General features: G+C 43.5%; 1 protein-coding gene across 3 annotated transcripts; it reads left to right on the top strand.

The window, feature by feature from the left end:
- The first annotated feature begins 1533 nt into the window (after positions 1-1533).
- Positions 1534-17852, top strand: GCSAM (germinal center associated signaling and motility). 3 transcript variants are annotated; one of them, XM_019525758.1, is made up of 4 exons: positions 1534-1765; positions 7832-7872; positions 12242-12276; positions 14839-17852. In XM_019525758.1, the coding sequence occupies exons 1-4, from the start codon at positions 1740-1742 to the stop codon at positions 15139-15141; spliced, it is 405 nt and encodes a 134-aa protein (XP_019381303.1). In that variant the 5' UTR covers positions 1534-1739; the 3' UTR covers positions 15142-17852. The 3 variants fall into 3 exon arrangements, with proteins under 3 accessions (XP_019381303.1, XP_019381304.1, XP_019381302.1); XM_019525759.1 differs by having other exon boundaries at positions 14902-17852; XM_019525757.1 differs by having other exon boundaries at positions 1535-1765; positions 14836-17852.
- Positions 17853-17932: the final 80 nt, after the last annotated feature.

The raw sequence follows: 17932 nt of genomic DNA on the forward strand, positions 1-17932 counted from the left end.
TTGGTGGCAGTTGTCTTGATTCTTCCCGCCTTGGTGAGCCCTTGCCTGTCTTCCTCCACCAATGGAGCCTGCTCCTCCCTCTCTGTTGCTAGGACTGCATATTTGTTCTTCAGATAAACCACTGCAGGTGGAAGTGAAGATCTCTGCTTACTGCCATAAGTCACAAGCCTCCAGCTTCCACCCTCTTGGGAGTCAATGCCCTCTCTCTTCTGTAGTGCTTCCTCTGCCATTTCTTCCTCCAGTCCCAGAGGTCTGCTCCAGCATCCAACTGAACTCCTCATGGCAGAAGCCTTGCCACCTCCTCCTGTAGTTCTCTTGCCCGTTTCCTGAGAGACACCACCAGGAGGCACCACTCACACCACAGGTGCTTCCTGACCTGGCTGTCACTGGAAGGAACCTGCAAATTACAGTTTCCACAGTGCCAAACCTGCGCCTGGGTAGCAGTGTTGACAGTGAGTGGTCCTGGCTGGACAGACACATCACAGGTGGAAGCAGAGGCAGTGGCAGTGGCTCTGGCATTGCAACATCCTCCAGCCTTTTCCCTGGGTATCTTAATCTGCCTTCTCTCTCTTACTGCTCTTCTTCCAAGCACACCTTCCCTAGAGAACTCACGTGCTTACACCATTTGCTGCCCCTGCGTGCTCACTTGATCCATAAGTGAAGCAAGCTTCAAGGACCTAGAATTCCAGTTTTAGAGCAAAGAGTATCTGTTCAAAAGTTCACAATTGTGCTAGTCACAGTTTGGTTCATGGTGACTTTCAGATGTAAACACAAAACAAATGGTTTATTCTGGGTCACAGTTAACACTAGAAACATTTTTGCCAGCTGTTGTTTACAGTTGGTTGCCTTCATTAACAGGTGCTAATACAACATAGCAGTGCAAACCCTAGGAAAGCCATTGCAGAGATACCTCTGACCACCTACAAAGCCACAGGCTTGCAGACTGAAACATATCCTGTGAAGGGATATCTAGACAAAGCCGGTCCTCTGGTTAACCATAAACTGCTAATTTATGTTTCAGTCATTAGTGTTGCCATTTAATCTTACCAGGGTTTTTCTTTTCTTTTCTTCCACAAATATATATCATAATGTATTAGCATGTCAGATGCATGGGCTCCCTGAATTGTCACCACTGACAGATTTTGTTTCTGGCTCCTCCATGTTAGGGATCTCTTACTCTTTTTTGAAACTCTTGACATACCAGGCCAACACATAAGTGAGGAGGGATTCCATGAAATCAGACACAGGAAACAAATCTCTCAGAAAAACTCAGTAATAAAGATTCTGGCTTTTTTTTTCTTTCTTTCTTTTTTTTTGCAGCAATTTGGTCATGTTGTTTTTCAAAATAGCTGACTGGCAAAGAATGTGGTTTCTGTTTATTCAGAAAATCATGGGGCTAACATTTCAGCCTTCCAATCCTAGGGGGAGTTCATGATACATTCCAGTCACAATTCAGTTTCTCATCACTGATATCTTTCAATTTCAAACTAGTCTCTTTCATTTCTGCATCTCAGGAAGTGACATCAATCATTGATCCCTCCCTTCTTCCTGTACAAACCCCCACTTACCAAAAGCTGCCTACAGTGGAGATCTGCTGCATCATATCTGAGCGTATGCAGATGATGTAATTAAATGGACCTACCTGCGTATTTGAGTTTTAGCTTGTAAAACTACTGTTACAGAATACAAGAGGAGAGGAAGACAACTAAAAGACTTAACAGAGCTGATTGCTTGGAAAGATGGGAAACTGCATCCACAAGACAAGGTAGGGCCAACAGTAAGCTATGAATTTTGAAGACTGGACTGGGACACAGAGGGGAAAGGATTAAAAATAAATATTTTAGGAATTAAACAAGGGTAAGTGGCACCCATGATGTGTAACCCCTTAAGGGACCAAGAAAAGTCCATTGATTAACAAAAGCTCACTAATCAAGGTGAACAAAATCATAGTGGGTATGTTTTAGGATAGGCAATTACTCCAGATTTTGGCTCTGAGGATTTGGCTGGTGTGGGTATCACTCTGTTGCAGAAGTAAAGTAAACAAGGCACAAGCGATTTACCCAGAATCACACAACAGGTCAATGGCAAGTCCAAGAATGAACCCAGGTCTCAATGCTGTGCCAATGCTGTGTCTTGGCCACTGAAGATGTGCAGAATCCCATGTCTGTATTCAGTCAGGGACATGCTCTATTTAAAGACACTAAGAACCACACACAGTATGATTTGGCAGCTGTTGTAATCCCAACAGGTTGCAAATACTGCACTGTACCAGGGCTTCAGTTTGGGCAGAAGACTGATGAGAGTTCACTGGGTCCAGAACTCTTCACCAATATCACCTACAAAAGGGGAGGGAAAAGGCCTTCATTCAGTGCATAGTAAATAAGTCACTTAAATTCACTGGATATGGAAATATTTTTTTTTAACCACAAAAGAGTGTCACTGTGAAGAGAGGGGAGTTGCTATTTAGTCAGGAAACTTCTACATGGGAGCAATTTAAGGTTTTCATTTTATTTGAAAATTAACTGCAGTTTAAAATTAACTGCATTATATATTTGATCTTGCTGTTCACTGTATATACCGTTTGCCTTTTCCTAACCTAATCATTCACTAGGGTGTCACTCTGGAAGACACCAGAATTCTAAAGGTTATTGGGTAGTTCCTACACATGAGCTTTCCATCTATCATCTCCCATTTCCCATTGTGGCTATTAACTTTCCAGCCTGCTGAATATTCACATCTGCTGAATGCTATCCTAGTTCAAATTTTCTGTCCTTGAACTCCATGCAGAAACTGGTGGGTTTGGTCTAATAAGCTATCTCTGTACTAGATATCTGAGAAACAAATGTAGCGGACTAATAGGTATATCGCTTCCTTGACAATGGAAAAAGGTTTGTTTTTTTTTTGTAGTAAATGAACTGTTTCTTGCAATGCTTTAGTTAGAGTGCCTTAGCAGGTTATCACTCAATGACTCACTGCCAGGTCATGTGTCTTATAGAGCTTAAACAAGCCTCTTTATTATATTTCCTAAAAATATGAACCCAAATTCATCATTTTGTTTATTTTCAAAATCAGTGACCCCTGCAACTGGCTACAGCCCTGGGAATAACCAGAAGACTCCAAGGCAGGGCCACCTAAAAGCACCGCATGTCCTCCTTGAATATTATGCAGACAGGATAAAAACTATCAAATCAGTAAAAATGATTTTTCAAGATGGACTTAGGCTCCCAACTCCATGGCTCTGTCTATACTGCCACTTTGGTAAGCCCAAGGCCACTATAGTGGAAAGAGGCCTATCCACTTACTCCTGGCTCTGCTTGTGCCCACGCTTACCATTTAAGCAATGTAGATGGCCCACAGCACTTCCAGGCTTTCTGATCAAGGTGCGTAATCAAGACTTCCCTAAACTGTCTATGGTGCCTAACACCAAGCTTCGGTACACATAGAGCAGAAGGTTATTTCTTTTGGCAGTGGTCCCAGACTTGACAGAGAAGATTTAGCTAGTCAATTAATTTCATTTTTGGGTGAGGCAAGGAAGATTATCCATCAGAGGGGAGCTAAACTCCAAATGCAGCAACACATCCCAGCTCTTGCCTATACGAGACATTGTTGCTCATGCCTGAGTGTCCACAGCACAATTTATGAAATCTGTTACAGTGACCACACTTGCCTAGTTGACTTGGTTTGCCCACTGGGGGCAATTCAAATTGGTTTTACGTGTGGGAAGGAAGGAACCCAATTCTGATATGTGTATCATTCCTCCCTTAAAACCTCCTTCATGCTGACAAATCCATGTGTTTCTTATACGTTCCTATATTCCATACTGAGGAATTAACAGGAAAACCAGAGGCAATGAGACAGACTGAAGTCCTAAATCAATAAATTGAGATTGTATTATGTTAAGTTTTGCTAAAAATCATCCTATTTGGCAGTAGGTTGCAAGGTTCTGTAGTTGCCCAAGTTCAGGGCCATCAGAAAAGAGAGAATGATGGCTCCCTGGCATTGAAACTAAGAAAGCTACTATTTGGGGGTAAAAAATAATTCCACGTAACTCTATTGGGATTAGGTTTAGTGCGTTCATTTTAGAATGCTGGTCTGCAGACATTAACATGGTCATAAGCTCTTAAAGGGGCTAGGTGTTCCAACCCATCCAAAATCAAGGCTATTGTATGATTTGCAGACATTACTAGCTACCTAATTCCCATTGATTTCTATGAGAGCTGAGAATCTTAAAAAGTTGTACAAGTAACATGCCACTGATAATCTTGTCACTTCTGAAAGGATTCTGTGTGGCTACCCCCCTGCTATAGTTAAAAAAAAGTTTTTCCCTGGAGGAAACAATGTATTTCTGAAACCCTGAACTAGACTTTTGGGAAAGTTAATCTGGTAGGACAGGTACCTTTACCATGAACTCTATCCTAGTGCAGGCTAATTTAATCACCACCTATGATGACCAAAAGAGATACCCACTTCGGACAGGACTAGAGACTGAGCTCCCTTAAAGAAATTATATTCAGTAGATATATCTGATGTAGCAACCCCCCACCATCAGTCTACTGCATTCTTGAAAGGAAGGCCTCCTTTGCAAGGAGAAAGGGCAAATTAATCATTTTAGTCTATTCTGTCTTCGTTACTGCACTGTCATGAATGTAGTTTGTGCACAATTTCTAACTGAAGCAACTTTAAGATACACTGTCAACTAAGGTCCCTGCAACATATTCAAATTAAAACTGGATAGAAACCAGCTATGAAGTTATTGCACATTTTCAAACATTAAATTAGTAGCTGGTTGGCTCTTTTTATAGCTGGATGAACATTTTTATTTACAGTGCAATAATTACTTTGTGCATGTGCCCAGTCTAAATGTATTACACCAGTGGTCTCCAAGCTTTTTAAAGTAGGAGATCACCTTTGGCATTTAAAAACAACTTCAAGATCTATCGTGTGCCCTACCCACCCAGCAGGTAAGTCTGTGGGAAGGGAAGATGGGGGCAGATCCAGGCAGAGGGAGAAAAGTTTATTTGGGAGCAAGCCTTCCCAGCAGGCAAGTCTGTGGGGGAAGGGGAGGAGGAAAGGGAAAGGGCTGTGGGGAGGGGTGGGGCAGATCAAGGCCCAAGCCCTAGCTCCGCTTCCTTCCTTACCACTGGGGCCTTGATCTGCCCCCCTCTCCAATGGCAGGGAGGCAGGGAGGGGAGCTGGAGCAGAGGCAGGCCCTGAACAGCTGGGGCGGGGAACTAAGCCACAAGTAGCTTGTCTGGGGGCTGCAGAGAGCGGGGGCCATGCATCTGAGCAGGGCATGGGGGGCATGTGCCCCCCGGATGTACACACTGGCCATCCTGGCTGCTGCTGCAGGCTGTGGCCAGGGCTATGCTGGGTGGCACTGGGAGTGGGGCTACGTGGGGGGCTGCAGGCACCTGAAAATTCATCATAGCCCCTGTGCCCAGTGCCACCACCTGGCCCAACCGCAGCACAGTGCAGCACAATCCAGAGCAGACTACCACTGTGAAAAGTATGGTGCTGCCTTCCAGCTCCAGCCCGCTCCCCCTGCAGATCCCAGGGGGATGGGGAAGACAGCATTGTGCTCTTCACAGCAGTGGTCTGCTCTGCACTGCGCTGTGCAGAGGTCAGGCTAGGCAGAGGTGCTGGGAGCAGGGGCTATGGAAAATTTTCAGTGCCTGCAACCCCGCACATAGCCCCACTCACAGCACAGCCCTGGCCCCAGCCAACAGTGGCTACCAGCCTAGTCAGTGTGCAGATCCAGGGGCCTATGCCTCTCATGCCCCGCCAGGCTGTGTGGTCCACCCTCTCTGTGGCCCCCAGATGAGCCAGTTGTAGCTTTGTCCCCCACTCCAGCTGTGCAGCGCTTGCCTCTGCTCCAGCCTCCTTCCCTCACCACTACTGCAGCTGACCATGCTGTCCAGCATTTAGGGGGGCACATGCCCCCCCCACACACACATCTGTGCACGATGGAGGCAGCTGCTGTTGCAGGCTGGGCTTTGCACCCGAGCCCAACTGCAGCTGGCCTGGGAGCCACCGAATGCCACGTGTGTCCAGCCACTAGGCTGAGCATCATCCCTTGCCCTCCCAGCAGTAGGACTCACATGGTGTCGGGCCACTTCCAGGCAGGGTTCAGCTGGGCTCAGCATGCAAAGGTCAGTCTGCAATGGCAGCAGCCTCTGCTGTGTACAGATGGGGGGGGCACCTGGGACCTCTGCCAGGGGGTGCACAGTGACGGGAGTCCCCCTGTGGACAAGCTGCCCAGGCTCGACCCTCCTACCACCTGCTCGGCTGGCTGGGGCCCCACTCAACTTACCCCTGCTCTTACCTCTACAGCACAGTCCCTGACTGTTGGGGGCCTCAGTCTGGCCTCCATCCCTTCCCTCCCCCAGGGACTGGCCTGCTGGGCTGGGGGTGGAGTGCACACATGCATGAACATGTGCTCAGCCCCCAACCCCAGCCTGGGATCAACTCCAACAGGGTCCAAGATCTACCAGTCAATGACCACTGCATTACATGACTGACCAGTTGATTGCATAAAATATGTAATGTGTGGCAGGGGCCTAATAATAAGAAGTGTTCAGCAGTTTTATGCCACCTTAACAGCTGTCTGGTCACCAGAGTAACAAATTCTATTTGGTGCTATCAGGAGAGAATATTTCTCTCCTTGTCCCTATTTTTTTTTCCTTTTGATTTGCCCTTACCCAATTTATCTTCTGGGTATCCCCAAAATTATTTCTGTGGCAATATGCAGAAATATACTTCTATATTTGTCTTAACCACTTACTGCAGCGATAAGAGGCTCCTATAGTTTTGTTGGACAGTATAGTAGACCTATAAACAGCTTCTAGCACAAAATTACAGACCCCTCTGGGCAGGCTTTTAAAATTATTAGATGTTTAAATAATTAATAAACACTGCATAGACTTCATCACAGTTTTTCTTTTCATTCTTCTGGGATTGTTCCCACACTTTTTTCCTCTTCGCTTTTCCACCATTGATCTCCCTGCTTAACTCAGTTCTCAAGTCATAACTAACTTCCTTAGAATGAGGGTTGCACAGCAGGCCTCATTCAAAGTGAAGCTGCCTTAAAAAACAAGTGCCACTTCAGTTACCCAGTAAGTGAGAACTGGCACAGATCCCTCTGGACAGAAAATTATTTTTCATCTTGTAGGCAATTTTAACATTACAACCTGCATCACATCAGGATGAGCCCAAGACCTTTGCATGTTAAAGAAAAACATAATTTTCTGCCTTCACCACCACTAGCTTTCAAAAAATATTTCTCAGCATTCAGCACATATCTACCCATGCAGGAGTCTAGGAGTCTCTCTCTCACATATTCCATACCCCTTTGGTATCAATTACAGAGAGTTGGAAATCTCACTCCAACACTGTGAGTTTTTTTGATGAAAGATGCAACAATAGTGATTCCTTATGAAATTAATCTGGTATTTGCCATTTTGTCTATCAGCTTGGTAGACAAGATTGCTGCTTCTCGCCTTCACGGCCCCCTCCCTCCCTCTCCCCCCCCTCGAATTGCAGCTACCACTGTGGAAGCCATGATTTGCTCCCAACTTCTTTACCTTGGTTAGACCCACCCACAGCCTTTTCTTCTTTCCTAATAGTGCCATGCATCAGGAGTTAATTACAGGGGAGCAGGGACAGGCAGGAGAAATACGGAGAGAAGCACCTAGATAAAATGGCCCATGTCACCCTATTTTGGAGAAGAAAGAGTGAGGCATCCCTATAGAGTGCAAGGATCTGAGTGTAAAGTAAATGCTGTGGGAATATTAATACCAGGCCTAACATACATCCCCTTATTTCCATTTTCCAGGCAGGAAATCCGTGCCTTCAGGAAGGGGCAAGACAAGACAGGTAAATAGTTGCTCTTTAAGCAAAATGTGGATGTAGAGCGATGGAGGCTGTGGCTGTGGTGGGTCTTTTCTCTGAATTGAGCTGAGCAATAGTGAAACTGGCAGGAGCACTTTGACCATTACTATTGCAATACCTTGGTCAGAATGGCACACAACATTTTCATCATTAAATCTGACATTCAGGGTAAGGCTCTTGGGTGTTTCCTGTGCCAATCATAACAATCCACTGTGCAAATTTTCAACTCGGTAGGATATGTAGCTTCAATCCTTCATTACAAGATGTAGTCTCATAGCTCTGGGGAAAAAAACAAAACCGATGTACTGCCTTATTTAGGATGATTTTTATGTCATTCTATACAATTTCTTTTCCATTTTTGCCTACCAAGTACTCATGTCAGGCCCCCAATTTGATGTGTTTATGCTGGTGGCTTAGATGAAGAACCATTAAGTGGCATAACCCAAATGGATTTGACATTTTGACATTTTATACATGTAGCTATAGAATACTAGTGGGAACAACTAACAGAGAAGCTGAGATAAAGAAGGAAGCTCCATCATAAATCCTCTGCATTGGTTAACCACCAGCAGTCATATCAGTTTGAATTAGTCTTTTGCCACAGAATACAAGTTATTTTGCAGTATATGATGACTTGCACCATTTATTAATTTATACCTTGCATGCAACTTCCATTAACAACATGGACAACTGCTGTATTTCAGTTGTATTAGTTAATATAATTCATTTACAGAAGTGATGGCAGTATTCTTTAGGCCTCAACACGAGAGCACCACAAAAATGTAGCTCCTATTTACAGTAAATATTTCATGGCATGGAAGTCACCTTACAACCAGATAAAATGTTCATATATAAAAGATTCATTGTGCAAGATATTCAGGGAGGAACTTCAAACTGATAAGGATCATGTGAGACTAGGGGGGAGACTTTATTGTACCATTTAGGCACGTAAATGGACTTAGGTGCCTAAGTGCAATTCTGTTCCCCACTCTCAAGACCCTGAAAAAGTTAATATAAAAAGAAGGCGAGTCCTCCTCCTGCTCTTGGGTCTTTTTGTGACCCGGTTTTAAGGGCAACAGGACTGCATATTATAAAAGTAGATGCATTCATGGATTTTCAAGTCTTGAGCAGGATGGAATAGAATGACATGTAGGTGCTTCAGAGATGCCTAACGGATGGAATAGAACCTGTCCCCCAGGGCCAGTCTGTTTGTACATGTGGCAGTGGTGTTTTGTAACTGGCTATAACTACCCATCAGGGCTGTGCAAAAAAGCACCATTTTGTTTCGACTTCTGTTTTGCCATTTTGAAGGGACAGTGTTTCATTTTGTCATTTAATTTTGTTTCAAAACACTTCCATTTTGTTTAGTTAAAACCGTTTCACTGCGTTTCGATGTTTCACCTATAGGCTATAATGGAGACTCATGAAACTGCTTATAACTTTGTCATTTTTTTCCTGAATCAGATGAAAATTGCAGGGATGGTAGCCCCTTCAGAGGGCATGAAGCCTGCCATGTTTCAAGGAGATAGGTGTAAGGGAAACTGCACCTCAAGTTGGTGCCAGGCAAAACTCGTGTCACTTGCCGGCAGTGGCAGCTTCCTGTCATCCCGCGCACAGATCTGGGGGCCCACACCCCTAGGAGGGCTGTGGGGTTGAGCCAGACCCCTCCCAGGGATGTGAACCCCTGGATCTGCACTCAGGATGACAGGCGGCTGCCACTGCTGCCTGGAACCAGCTCCGGGCACAGCCCGCACCCAGCACCAGGAAGACTGGTGCTGCCACTGGCCCCAGGCAGCAGCAGTAGCCTCCTGTCATCCTGCACACAGATCTTGGGGCTCTGCTACCCCTAGGAGGAGTCCAGCAGCACTGGGAGGGCAAGTTGAGCTCCGTGAGGCTGGCAGAGCCACTCAGAGTGAAGCCCTGGCTCTCTCTGCTTCCTGCCACTGGGCTGCACTCTGAGCAGCTCCACCTGCCCCATGGAGCTCAGCCCAGTGGCAGGAGGTGGCAGGAGAGCCAGTGGCAGAACCGCTTGGAGCACAGCCCTTGCCAGTGGTTCTCCCCTGCTTCCCACTACCAGGCTGAGCTCTGTGGTGCTGGCAGAGCTGCTTGGAGTGCAGCCCAGTGGCGGGAGGTGGGGGCACAACCAGGGCTGCACTCTGACCAGCTCTGCCAGCCCCATGGAGCTCAGCCCAGCAGCAGGAGGCATAGCACAGCCCTGGCTTTCCCTCATCTCCCACCACTGAGCTGAGCTCTGTGGGGCTGGTGGAGCTGGTCAGAGTGAAGCCTGGTGGCAGGAGGTGGGGGAGAGCCAGGGCTGCGCTCTGAGCAGCTCTGCCAGCCCCACGGAGCTCAGCCCAGCGGTGGGAGGTAGAGCACAGCCCTGGCTCTCCCCTGCCTCCTGCCACTAGGCCGCTTTGAAACTCAAAATGTTTCCAAACTTTCAAAACACTTTGAGTGCCCACACTTCATTTTGAAGCTGTTTCAAAGCCTTCCATTTTGTTTCAATTTCACTGTTTTGAGCTCAAAACGCATTGAAACAGCTTCAAAACAAAACATTCGTCAACATTTCATACAGCCCTGCTACCCACATACAGAGTACATGGTACTACATGTAGTTGCATGCCTATGCTTTTAAAAGTGTGCATGGGTACTCGCATCAATATATTAGCATTATAATACAAATGTGTGCTAAGTATGTATGTGAGTTTCGACTGTGTGTATGTATAGTAAGTGTGCACATCTGTAACTGATAACTCTTAAAATTAAAGTCCTAACAGGGCACAAGTCACTGTTTTCACAATGAAACTGGAACTCCTATGGGTATGCATTTCTTTTATTTAATTTACACTGGGTTTTTTAAGGAGCCCAAGTCAAGTTTCAGCTCATGAAAAGAAACGTATGGTCTCTGGTGAAACTAAAAATAATTTTGCAGTCCTCTAGAGTTAAATTTATACAAAACAAACCAGAGTAGACGTGCAAACATATGATCACAAGACTCAAAATATCTTCTATAAATCAAACACAGAAGAGGAGGAAAGATAGTCTAGAGAACAGAGCACAAGATCTAGGTTTCAGTGTAGACTGACACTGTCTCACTTTCATGGTGATTAAATGATTTGATCCAAATCTATTTCCTTTTCTCTAGAGATGTATAACATGTCCCTATCGCAGATGCACTGAAAAAGAATTCTTTATTTTGATTACAAAAAAACCCTGACTCCTCTTTATTCTGTTATAAAAGTGGCAACCCCATCCTACTGCTCACTCAGGAAGTATGTGGTAATAAACGTTTGTAAGGGCTTTGATATCTTTTGATGGCAGGTGCAATAGTAACATACAGAAGCAAGCAACAGCATTGACAAAATATTAAGAACCTGATTTCAAAAGGATCTGCCATCCAAATTAGGCACCAAAATAAATATTTCTATTTGGCTTGCCAAATTCATAAAGACAACAAATATTTCAAACGAGCTCTACAACACGGAACAGCAGAGTTGTGGCAGAAGTCTAAACAGGTGGATAATCATTGTGTAAACAATTCTCCAATGATATGCCAACATAATCAGAACAGGAAAGTTCCAGAAGAGAAAGACACTCCATAACCAATTGCACCATCATCACAGGAAACACTTAAGATACACACTGCAACATACAACATCACATGGTGTAGACTATACACTACCACACATAGACATTTGATAGCAAGCCGCGGGTGGTATAAAGCTAATGTTGACCAAAGGAAAATCTTATGTCCCTAAGGATAACTAAGGGAAATATAAATATAAATTATGTGATATATAAATTACATAGAGTCACTGAGCAAGACAAATGTGGAGGATATTTCTGGTATTTACCAGGGCACTCAGCTACAGTCATGTTTTATAGCAACCTGTGAAAGGTTGTGGGCCAAATCCATTTTAAGTTCAGAAACCACATGCACGTATGGGCTCTATTTGACAGTGACAAGTTTCCCTTCCCTTTCCAATCAATTTCACATAAATTGCTTCTACTTCACTGCACCTAGGGCCTGCCTCAGGCTCGGTCTCATGACGACAGCCTAAGAGTAGCATGGGGGGTGGGGGAGGGTGGCTAGGCAGCCACAGCTATTCCCATCATTAATCACTGGTCTCTGGTGCACCCAAATATGAGATAGCTAGTGTTTGTTTTAATCGTTGCAGCCCTGGTGTTGGAAAGGAAGCCACAGAGACACCATGAGTCTCTATCTGTCAAAAACCCAAAATAAGAGAAATTCCTCCACAGTTCTCTAAACTTTTCTTCTCCTATCTTCTTGCAGTCATGATTTACCTGTACCAAAGGCTAAACATTCACACCTGTTTTCCTTCTCTCTTCCCAGGAAAATGTCTTAGATGCGTTTCAACTGCTTCTAAGGTAATCAATGCAACTGGATATGGATAGTTTTGCTGTTTTGTACAGAGACAACCCCAAGGCATTTTAAGTTCTCTTACGTGGAAAGAAACAAAAAAAAACACCCACAGCAGCCTGAGGTTCAAGGCCTCTTGACTGATTTGGGCAGAGCAAGTACTTAAACCCAGCTTTCCCACATCTCAGGTGATTGCTCTACCTACTGGGCTATTAGTTATTTGGAGACTGTCTCTCTTCCTCCTCTACCCTCCACTTCCACTTCAGACAGAAATTCTGTCCTGGGCCTGGGAAACCTGAGAACAGCACATAACAACTATTTTCCTGCAAAAAGTTTCATTTTCAGTGAACCAATATTTGTCAGTAAGTTGAAATATTGCCACCAACACTAGTAAACAGCACTTTTCCCTGGAGTTCTCCAAGGTGAGATCAAGCCTTGGAGAAAGCTTTTGGTTAAGCTCCTGGAGAGCAAGACTCTAGTGAAAGGCCAAAACATGAATCTTTCAACATGTGGCTGAGTCTTCTGCAGAAATAAGGTAATACGTTCCTTTATGAGATTCAACCACTGCAATTAGGAGAAGAGCCAGACCAGTTCAAAGAGACAGATGGGTCAAACAGATAGACTTCCGTAGCAAAAGGCCTGCAGAAGAGCAGAAAAATAGCTGAACAAATATATGCTTAAACCAGGGTCTCTCATCACCGTGTAATTGTAGAGTGGAATTAGGTAAACCACCTAACTTCTCATACAACACAAAATAAAACAAGCAAGAGTAGATGCTGCCCACAGAGCTGAATGTATTTAATGTAAACATAGGCCTACAAACCAAATCTTTAAATGTGTTTCCAAAGTTCAAAGTGTCCAAAGTGAAGCTGCCTATGATGCTGTGGGCTGAGAAAACAGATACTTGTGGTTGTGCGTCAGACACAGAGTTTGTGCATATGGGGGAGAGAGATACAACCACGAAGCGACTTTCTAGTGTAAGTCTCGGGTGATGGCCCAGAGCAAGGTTTGAAAGTGATACTATTGCAGGGTCTTTTGTGAAATATGAATGGTTTCCCCTGGCAGTAAATTAGGCCTGTGAATAAAAATACTGGAGTGAGACTCAGGAGTTACATTTCTGGCTCTACACCCTGCTGAGTGACCTTCAGCAAGCCACTTCACCTGGGGCCTCAGTCTCTTAGCACTGTAAAACAAATTTAATGATGCTGACTCCTCATAGCAAGGTAATTTGAAATCTCTGGATGAAAAGCACATTAACTTTATTATGAAAACTTTGGATGGGTGTGTGTTCTCAGTGCAAAAAGAAAGAAGTCTAGATATAACAGGGGGATTTTGGAGTCCGTGGCCATGTACAGATATTCAGACTTATTCTACTGAAACAAAATACCTAAGAACAACCAGAGTTAAATTGCTTCAAGGAGAGTTTCCAGGAGAATAGATGTCTGTACACTTTTCCCTCTGAGAGAAGCCTCAGTACAGTCCTCCAGCATCCTAGGGTACTTTGCTCCCAGTCTCTTTCTCCTTCCTTTCCAGGGAGACAGGGTGTCACTTGTGATGGACTCTACTGCTCTAGCCAAGCCAGGAGCAGAATACACCGCTTTCACAATCCTCACATTGCTCTGTAGGGGGACACAGGTTGACCCTAAGCAGTTTGGGTTAGCCAGTCAGGGCTGCCATGTGCACTTTTGCCAGCTGTCTCTAGGCAGACTGAAGGTTCCTGCTGAGAACAGAGATGTGAGTATAGGCCCCACTTAGCTGTGCAGATCTAAGTATGTACACCACCTTACATGACCTTTCCAGGCCTGGTTAAGTTAGGTATCCTGATAGTTATCAATATGCACATAGAAATATACTTGTTGGATAGGTAGGAAAATGGACATGTTTAGTATTAATCTTTTTATCTATGATCTCATTCTCTCTTGTTCATTGTTTTTCCTATTACTCTCCACTTTTCTGACCCTTTGGGTGAGATCTCGGACACTGATGTAAACTTTCGTGTGTGCAACTCAAGCAGCCTGTGGAAGGGTCTAGAAATGGCATTAAGTAGTCCAATATTTATATCAGTTACACCAATTTGGATAGCCTGCTTCCTCTTAAATAGTGACAAGCAGCATTTAAATAGTCTTCTAAGTCCACACACATCTGAAGGGCAACTTGGCTCTGCCAATTCACGGTAACTGGAAGAAAAACATTGTAGCTAGGTAAAACTATAGAGAGTAAAAAACTTAAAATATCTGACCTGGAATGAAACTCAGACTTTGGTGTTTAATGGTGCTCATTTTACCAAAAAAACAAACAACCTGGAACCTGAAGAACCTAAGAGCAGGTCTTCTGTCACATACTGTTGTATGTTCCCAGTTTTGTAAAACCACAATGCACATAAATCTGGGAAAAGTGCATATTTGCGAACAATGTACATAGTTCTCAGCAGCATGCTATGTTGACTGAGACTACCACATCAGGTACAAGTAGTATCCAGGGATAAGGGAGTCCTCACTGGCAGAACCAATTCTTTACTTTCCAGGTGCAAGCATTCTAACTCTCTCACTCTTTCTCTCTCTAATTAGAAGAATCCCAAGAGAAAAGACTCTGACAGTGCCAGTGAGATATGCTATGCAGTCATCATTCCTCAGAATAATCCTGAGGAAAAAGACTCTGACAATACCAGTGAGGTATGCTATACCGTCATCAATCATCAATCAATCAAGGAAAAACCCAGTGTGAACAAAAGCAAAGTTGAGATTGAATATACACTTGTTAACATGCCTGCCAGCAAAGTGACCACCAACAGCTCCCAGGACAATGAATATGAATATGTGATGATACCACAGAAAACCAACATCCCTTTTCCTTTTAGAGGTGCTTCCTATTAAGTAGCTAATCAACTGCCTACTCAACTGTATTTCCAGTCACGCCTGCACTTCAATCAGGCAAAAGGCATCCTGTTCTTCTACAGAGTGTATAAAATAAGACAGGTCTGCCTCCTAGATCCTAAGAGACGCATTTGTCCATGAAGAGTTGAACATACCTGGAAAGAAACTGATATGGTATACAAATCAATGTAAATGTTGCACACAAATGAGCAGTCCCAGTCTATAACAAGGTGGCATTTCGGTATAGGACATTAGGAGCTTCATTGCTACCAGCTGCTGAGATGTGTTTTCAGGTGGATTGCTGCATTATTCCACTTTTTAAAATTATAGATTTGAAATATGTCTTCATCTCCGTGACAAGCCCTTGTATGGGCTTGTCCTGATAAAGCCTAGTAATTGAGACCCTGTGCAGTCTGTGGCTAGTTTTTAAATCTACCTTGAGAAAAAGAAAGGTCTTAATGAAATTTGATCTAAATGTAACAATAACATTTCACTGACAATTGCATGAAAATAATACCATACTACCATCACTACAAGGATGGTGGAGCCTACAGACGGACCTTATTTTGCTTCAAATGCACATATGCCAAACCCATTATTTCCTATATTAGTTCCATTACCCCTAATGGAACTCAATTCTTTCAAATTCATTATTATGCTGTGGTACCTTATGCTATTGCAGCACTGTGCTCTTTATGATGAGGGTCTAGGAGCAAGACCTAGGGCGAGAGTAAACTGTGCAAGCTTTTTGTGCGCCGTTTTCTAAATATAGCCCAGTCCTTGACTACCTGTTATTCCAGTTGGGGGTTTTCCCCAAGGCACAGACCAATGAATAGGTGTCATTTCTGATATGAATAGAGGTATACCATCTATAAGATAAGAGGCATTTTCTTGTGCAGCTTCAGAAGGAAAAAAAAAACAGGAAAAATAAAAATCAGAGCAGTTATGCTTGGTGGCACTTGAGGACAATAATTCCTCATGTAACATTTTGGCTTCCATAAGCCATCCCATTAACATGAGAGCTCAGCATTTTTAAACACATGCTAACTGATTGTAGAACATATATTTGCATTTTATGGGTGATCAGTGACATGAAAAAGCATGCTTCTGGAAATGCTGCTGGTTCTTGTATTCTAAATTTGCCTCAAAAGGAAAGGTAAATAAACTGCAATTTGCTTGTTGGATATCGCACTCGGGAACTGTAATGCAGAGCAGAGGAGATGGGATGGTGGCGGAGGAGGCACTCTGGTGGCAACCAGCTTTCCCCACAAATGTCTGGCAGCTCCTTTTCTCCAGAACTTTTGAATCCAACTCTGTGACTCCATCCTGCTGCCCTTGCCCTCACAAACCTCCTGATACTTGCCCTACTTCCCCCTCTGCTTACAACAGCAATTGGGAGCTACTCCATTCCCCAAGTATGGTAAAGGTGGTGGGGCACAGGGAGCTAGACAGATTCTTCCCTCCCTCTCCAGCACCTTTCACTAAATCCCTGGGAAGGCAACAGATAAAAATGAGCAACTGCATTTCTTCCTAGCAGTGCTGTAGAACATTCTCCCAAATTAGAAAGGGCTTAGGGCACGAAAAATCACTATTGACAACAAGAGCCATGGGAACAAAACAGCAGAGTCCAGGCAAGGCTACTTTACACAACTCCCACTGCTTGCAGATATTCTTCATGGCATGCTGCTTTGGGAGACAATGCAACCACTACCTTCCATTAAGGTAGAAGCAAATTTTTCCTTCCACCAATAAATGAAATTGAAGGAAATATTGTTTTTTATACACACAAAAAATGTAATGCACTACATAAGAGCCAACACAAAAATCAGGAAATGGGATGTATGATTTTTGTCAGCCACAGCTAAACTGTATGTACCAATATAGTGTCAGCAAGTCATGTGACGCATGTTAAGAGCCATGTGATCAACTAATTTACCTTGTATTATTTACGAAATTTAACTAAAACTCACATGAGTAAACCTCAACTGGGGCACTTACAGTTTTTTTTTCTAACAACTGTTCAATAGTTCTAGTTGTCTAATAAATTCATGGTTATTTTTTCACCTCAAAATCACCAACTGGGGACAACTTTAAAATGTTAAGTAGTATCATAATAATAATTGAATGCATATAAGGCAGCTTTCAAAATAATTCTTTAATATAAATTGAGAACTTAAACTTGAGAAGTTATTATTATTTCCCAAAAGCTCATCTCTCACCATAACATAAAAAGGTTTCTAAAATAACATGTTTATAAAAAAAAAAATTCACATTTTAACCTTTACAAAAATATACACAGACATTTTCCTGATCGAATTATACTTCATTTATACAACATTAAATTTGTGTTCTGTCCACAAAGTCATGATACTCGTAAGAAAGTCTCTCTTCAAATGTGATCCCTTGCTCATGTGTAGTGTTGTAGTAAATTGTTACTCATTTTGTAACACATACCTATATTACACACTTCAAAACACAAAAGTTTCTTGATCTTCTACTGGCTTACTTGGCACACTGTCTTGCCTTCATGAAGGCCTAGTGCTTAATGCTTTGGTATACAGGGAATGCTTTTGGAGCAAAGTATCTGCAAGATTACAACACAGGACAATTTCTGAACCTCAGGAACGTCCAAGGTACTTCATAACACTGAACAACAAAGGACTCAAGTCTTCCCTCCACCCCAACCTTCAGCTTAAATTCTCAATGCAAGAGAAAAAGAGAAGACGGCTCCTGCAAAGTGAACACAAGAAGGAAAAATGAGGAAGACAAGAGGACTCCGAGTTCCTGAGAG

This window comes from Gavialis gangeticus, unplaced genomic scaffold (assembly GCF_001723915.1).
Source record: "Gavialis gangeticus isolate Ggan-Ray unplaced genomic scaffold, GavGan_comp1, whole genome shotgun sequence".
In the NCBI taxonomy this organism is placed as follows: Eukaryota; Metazoa; Chordata; order Crocodylia; family Gavialidae; genus Gavialis; species Gavialis gangeticus.

Excerpts from the sequence above, each read along its gene's own strand:
- GCSAM (XM_019525757.1), top strand. The coding sequence starts at position 1,740 with ATGGGAAACTGCATCCACAAGACAAG. Across the intron at positions 1,766-7,831 it reads AACTGCATCCACAAGACAAG|GCAGGAAATCCGTGCCTTCA; the intron begins GTAGGGCCAACA and ends TCCATTTTCCAG. Across the intron at positions 7,873-12,241 it reads GAAGGGGCAAGACAAGACAG|GAAAATGTCTTAGATGCGTT; the intron begins GTAAATAGTTGC and ends CTCTCTTCCCAG.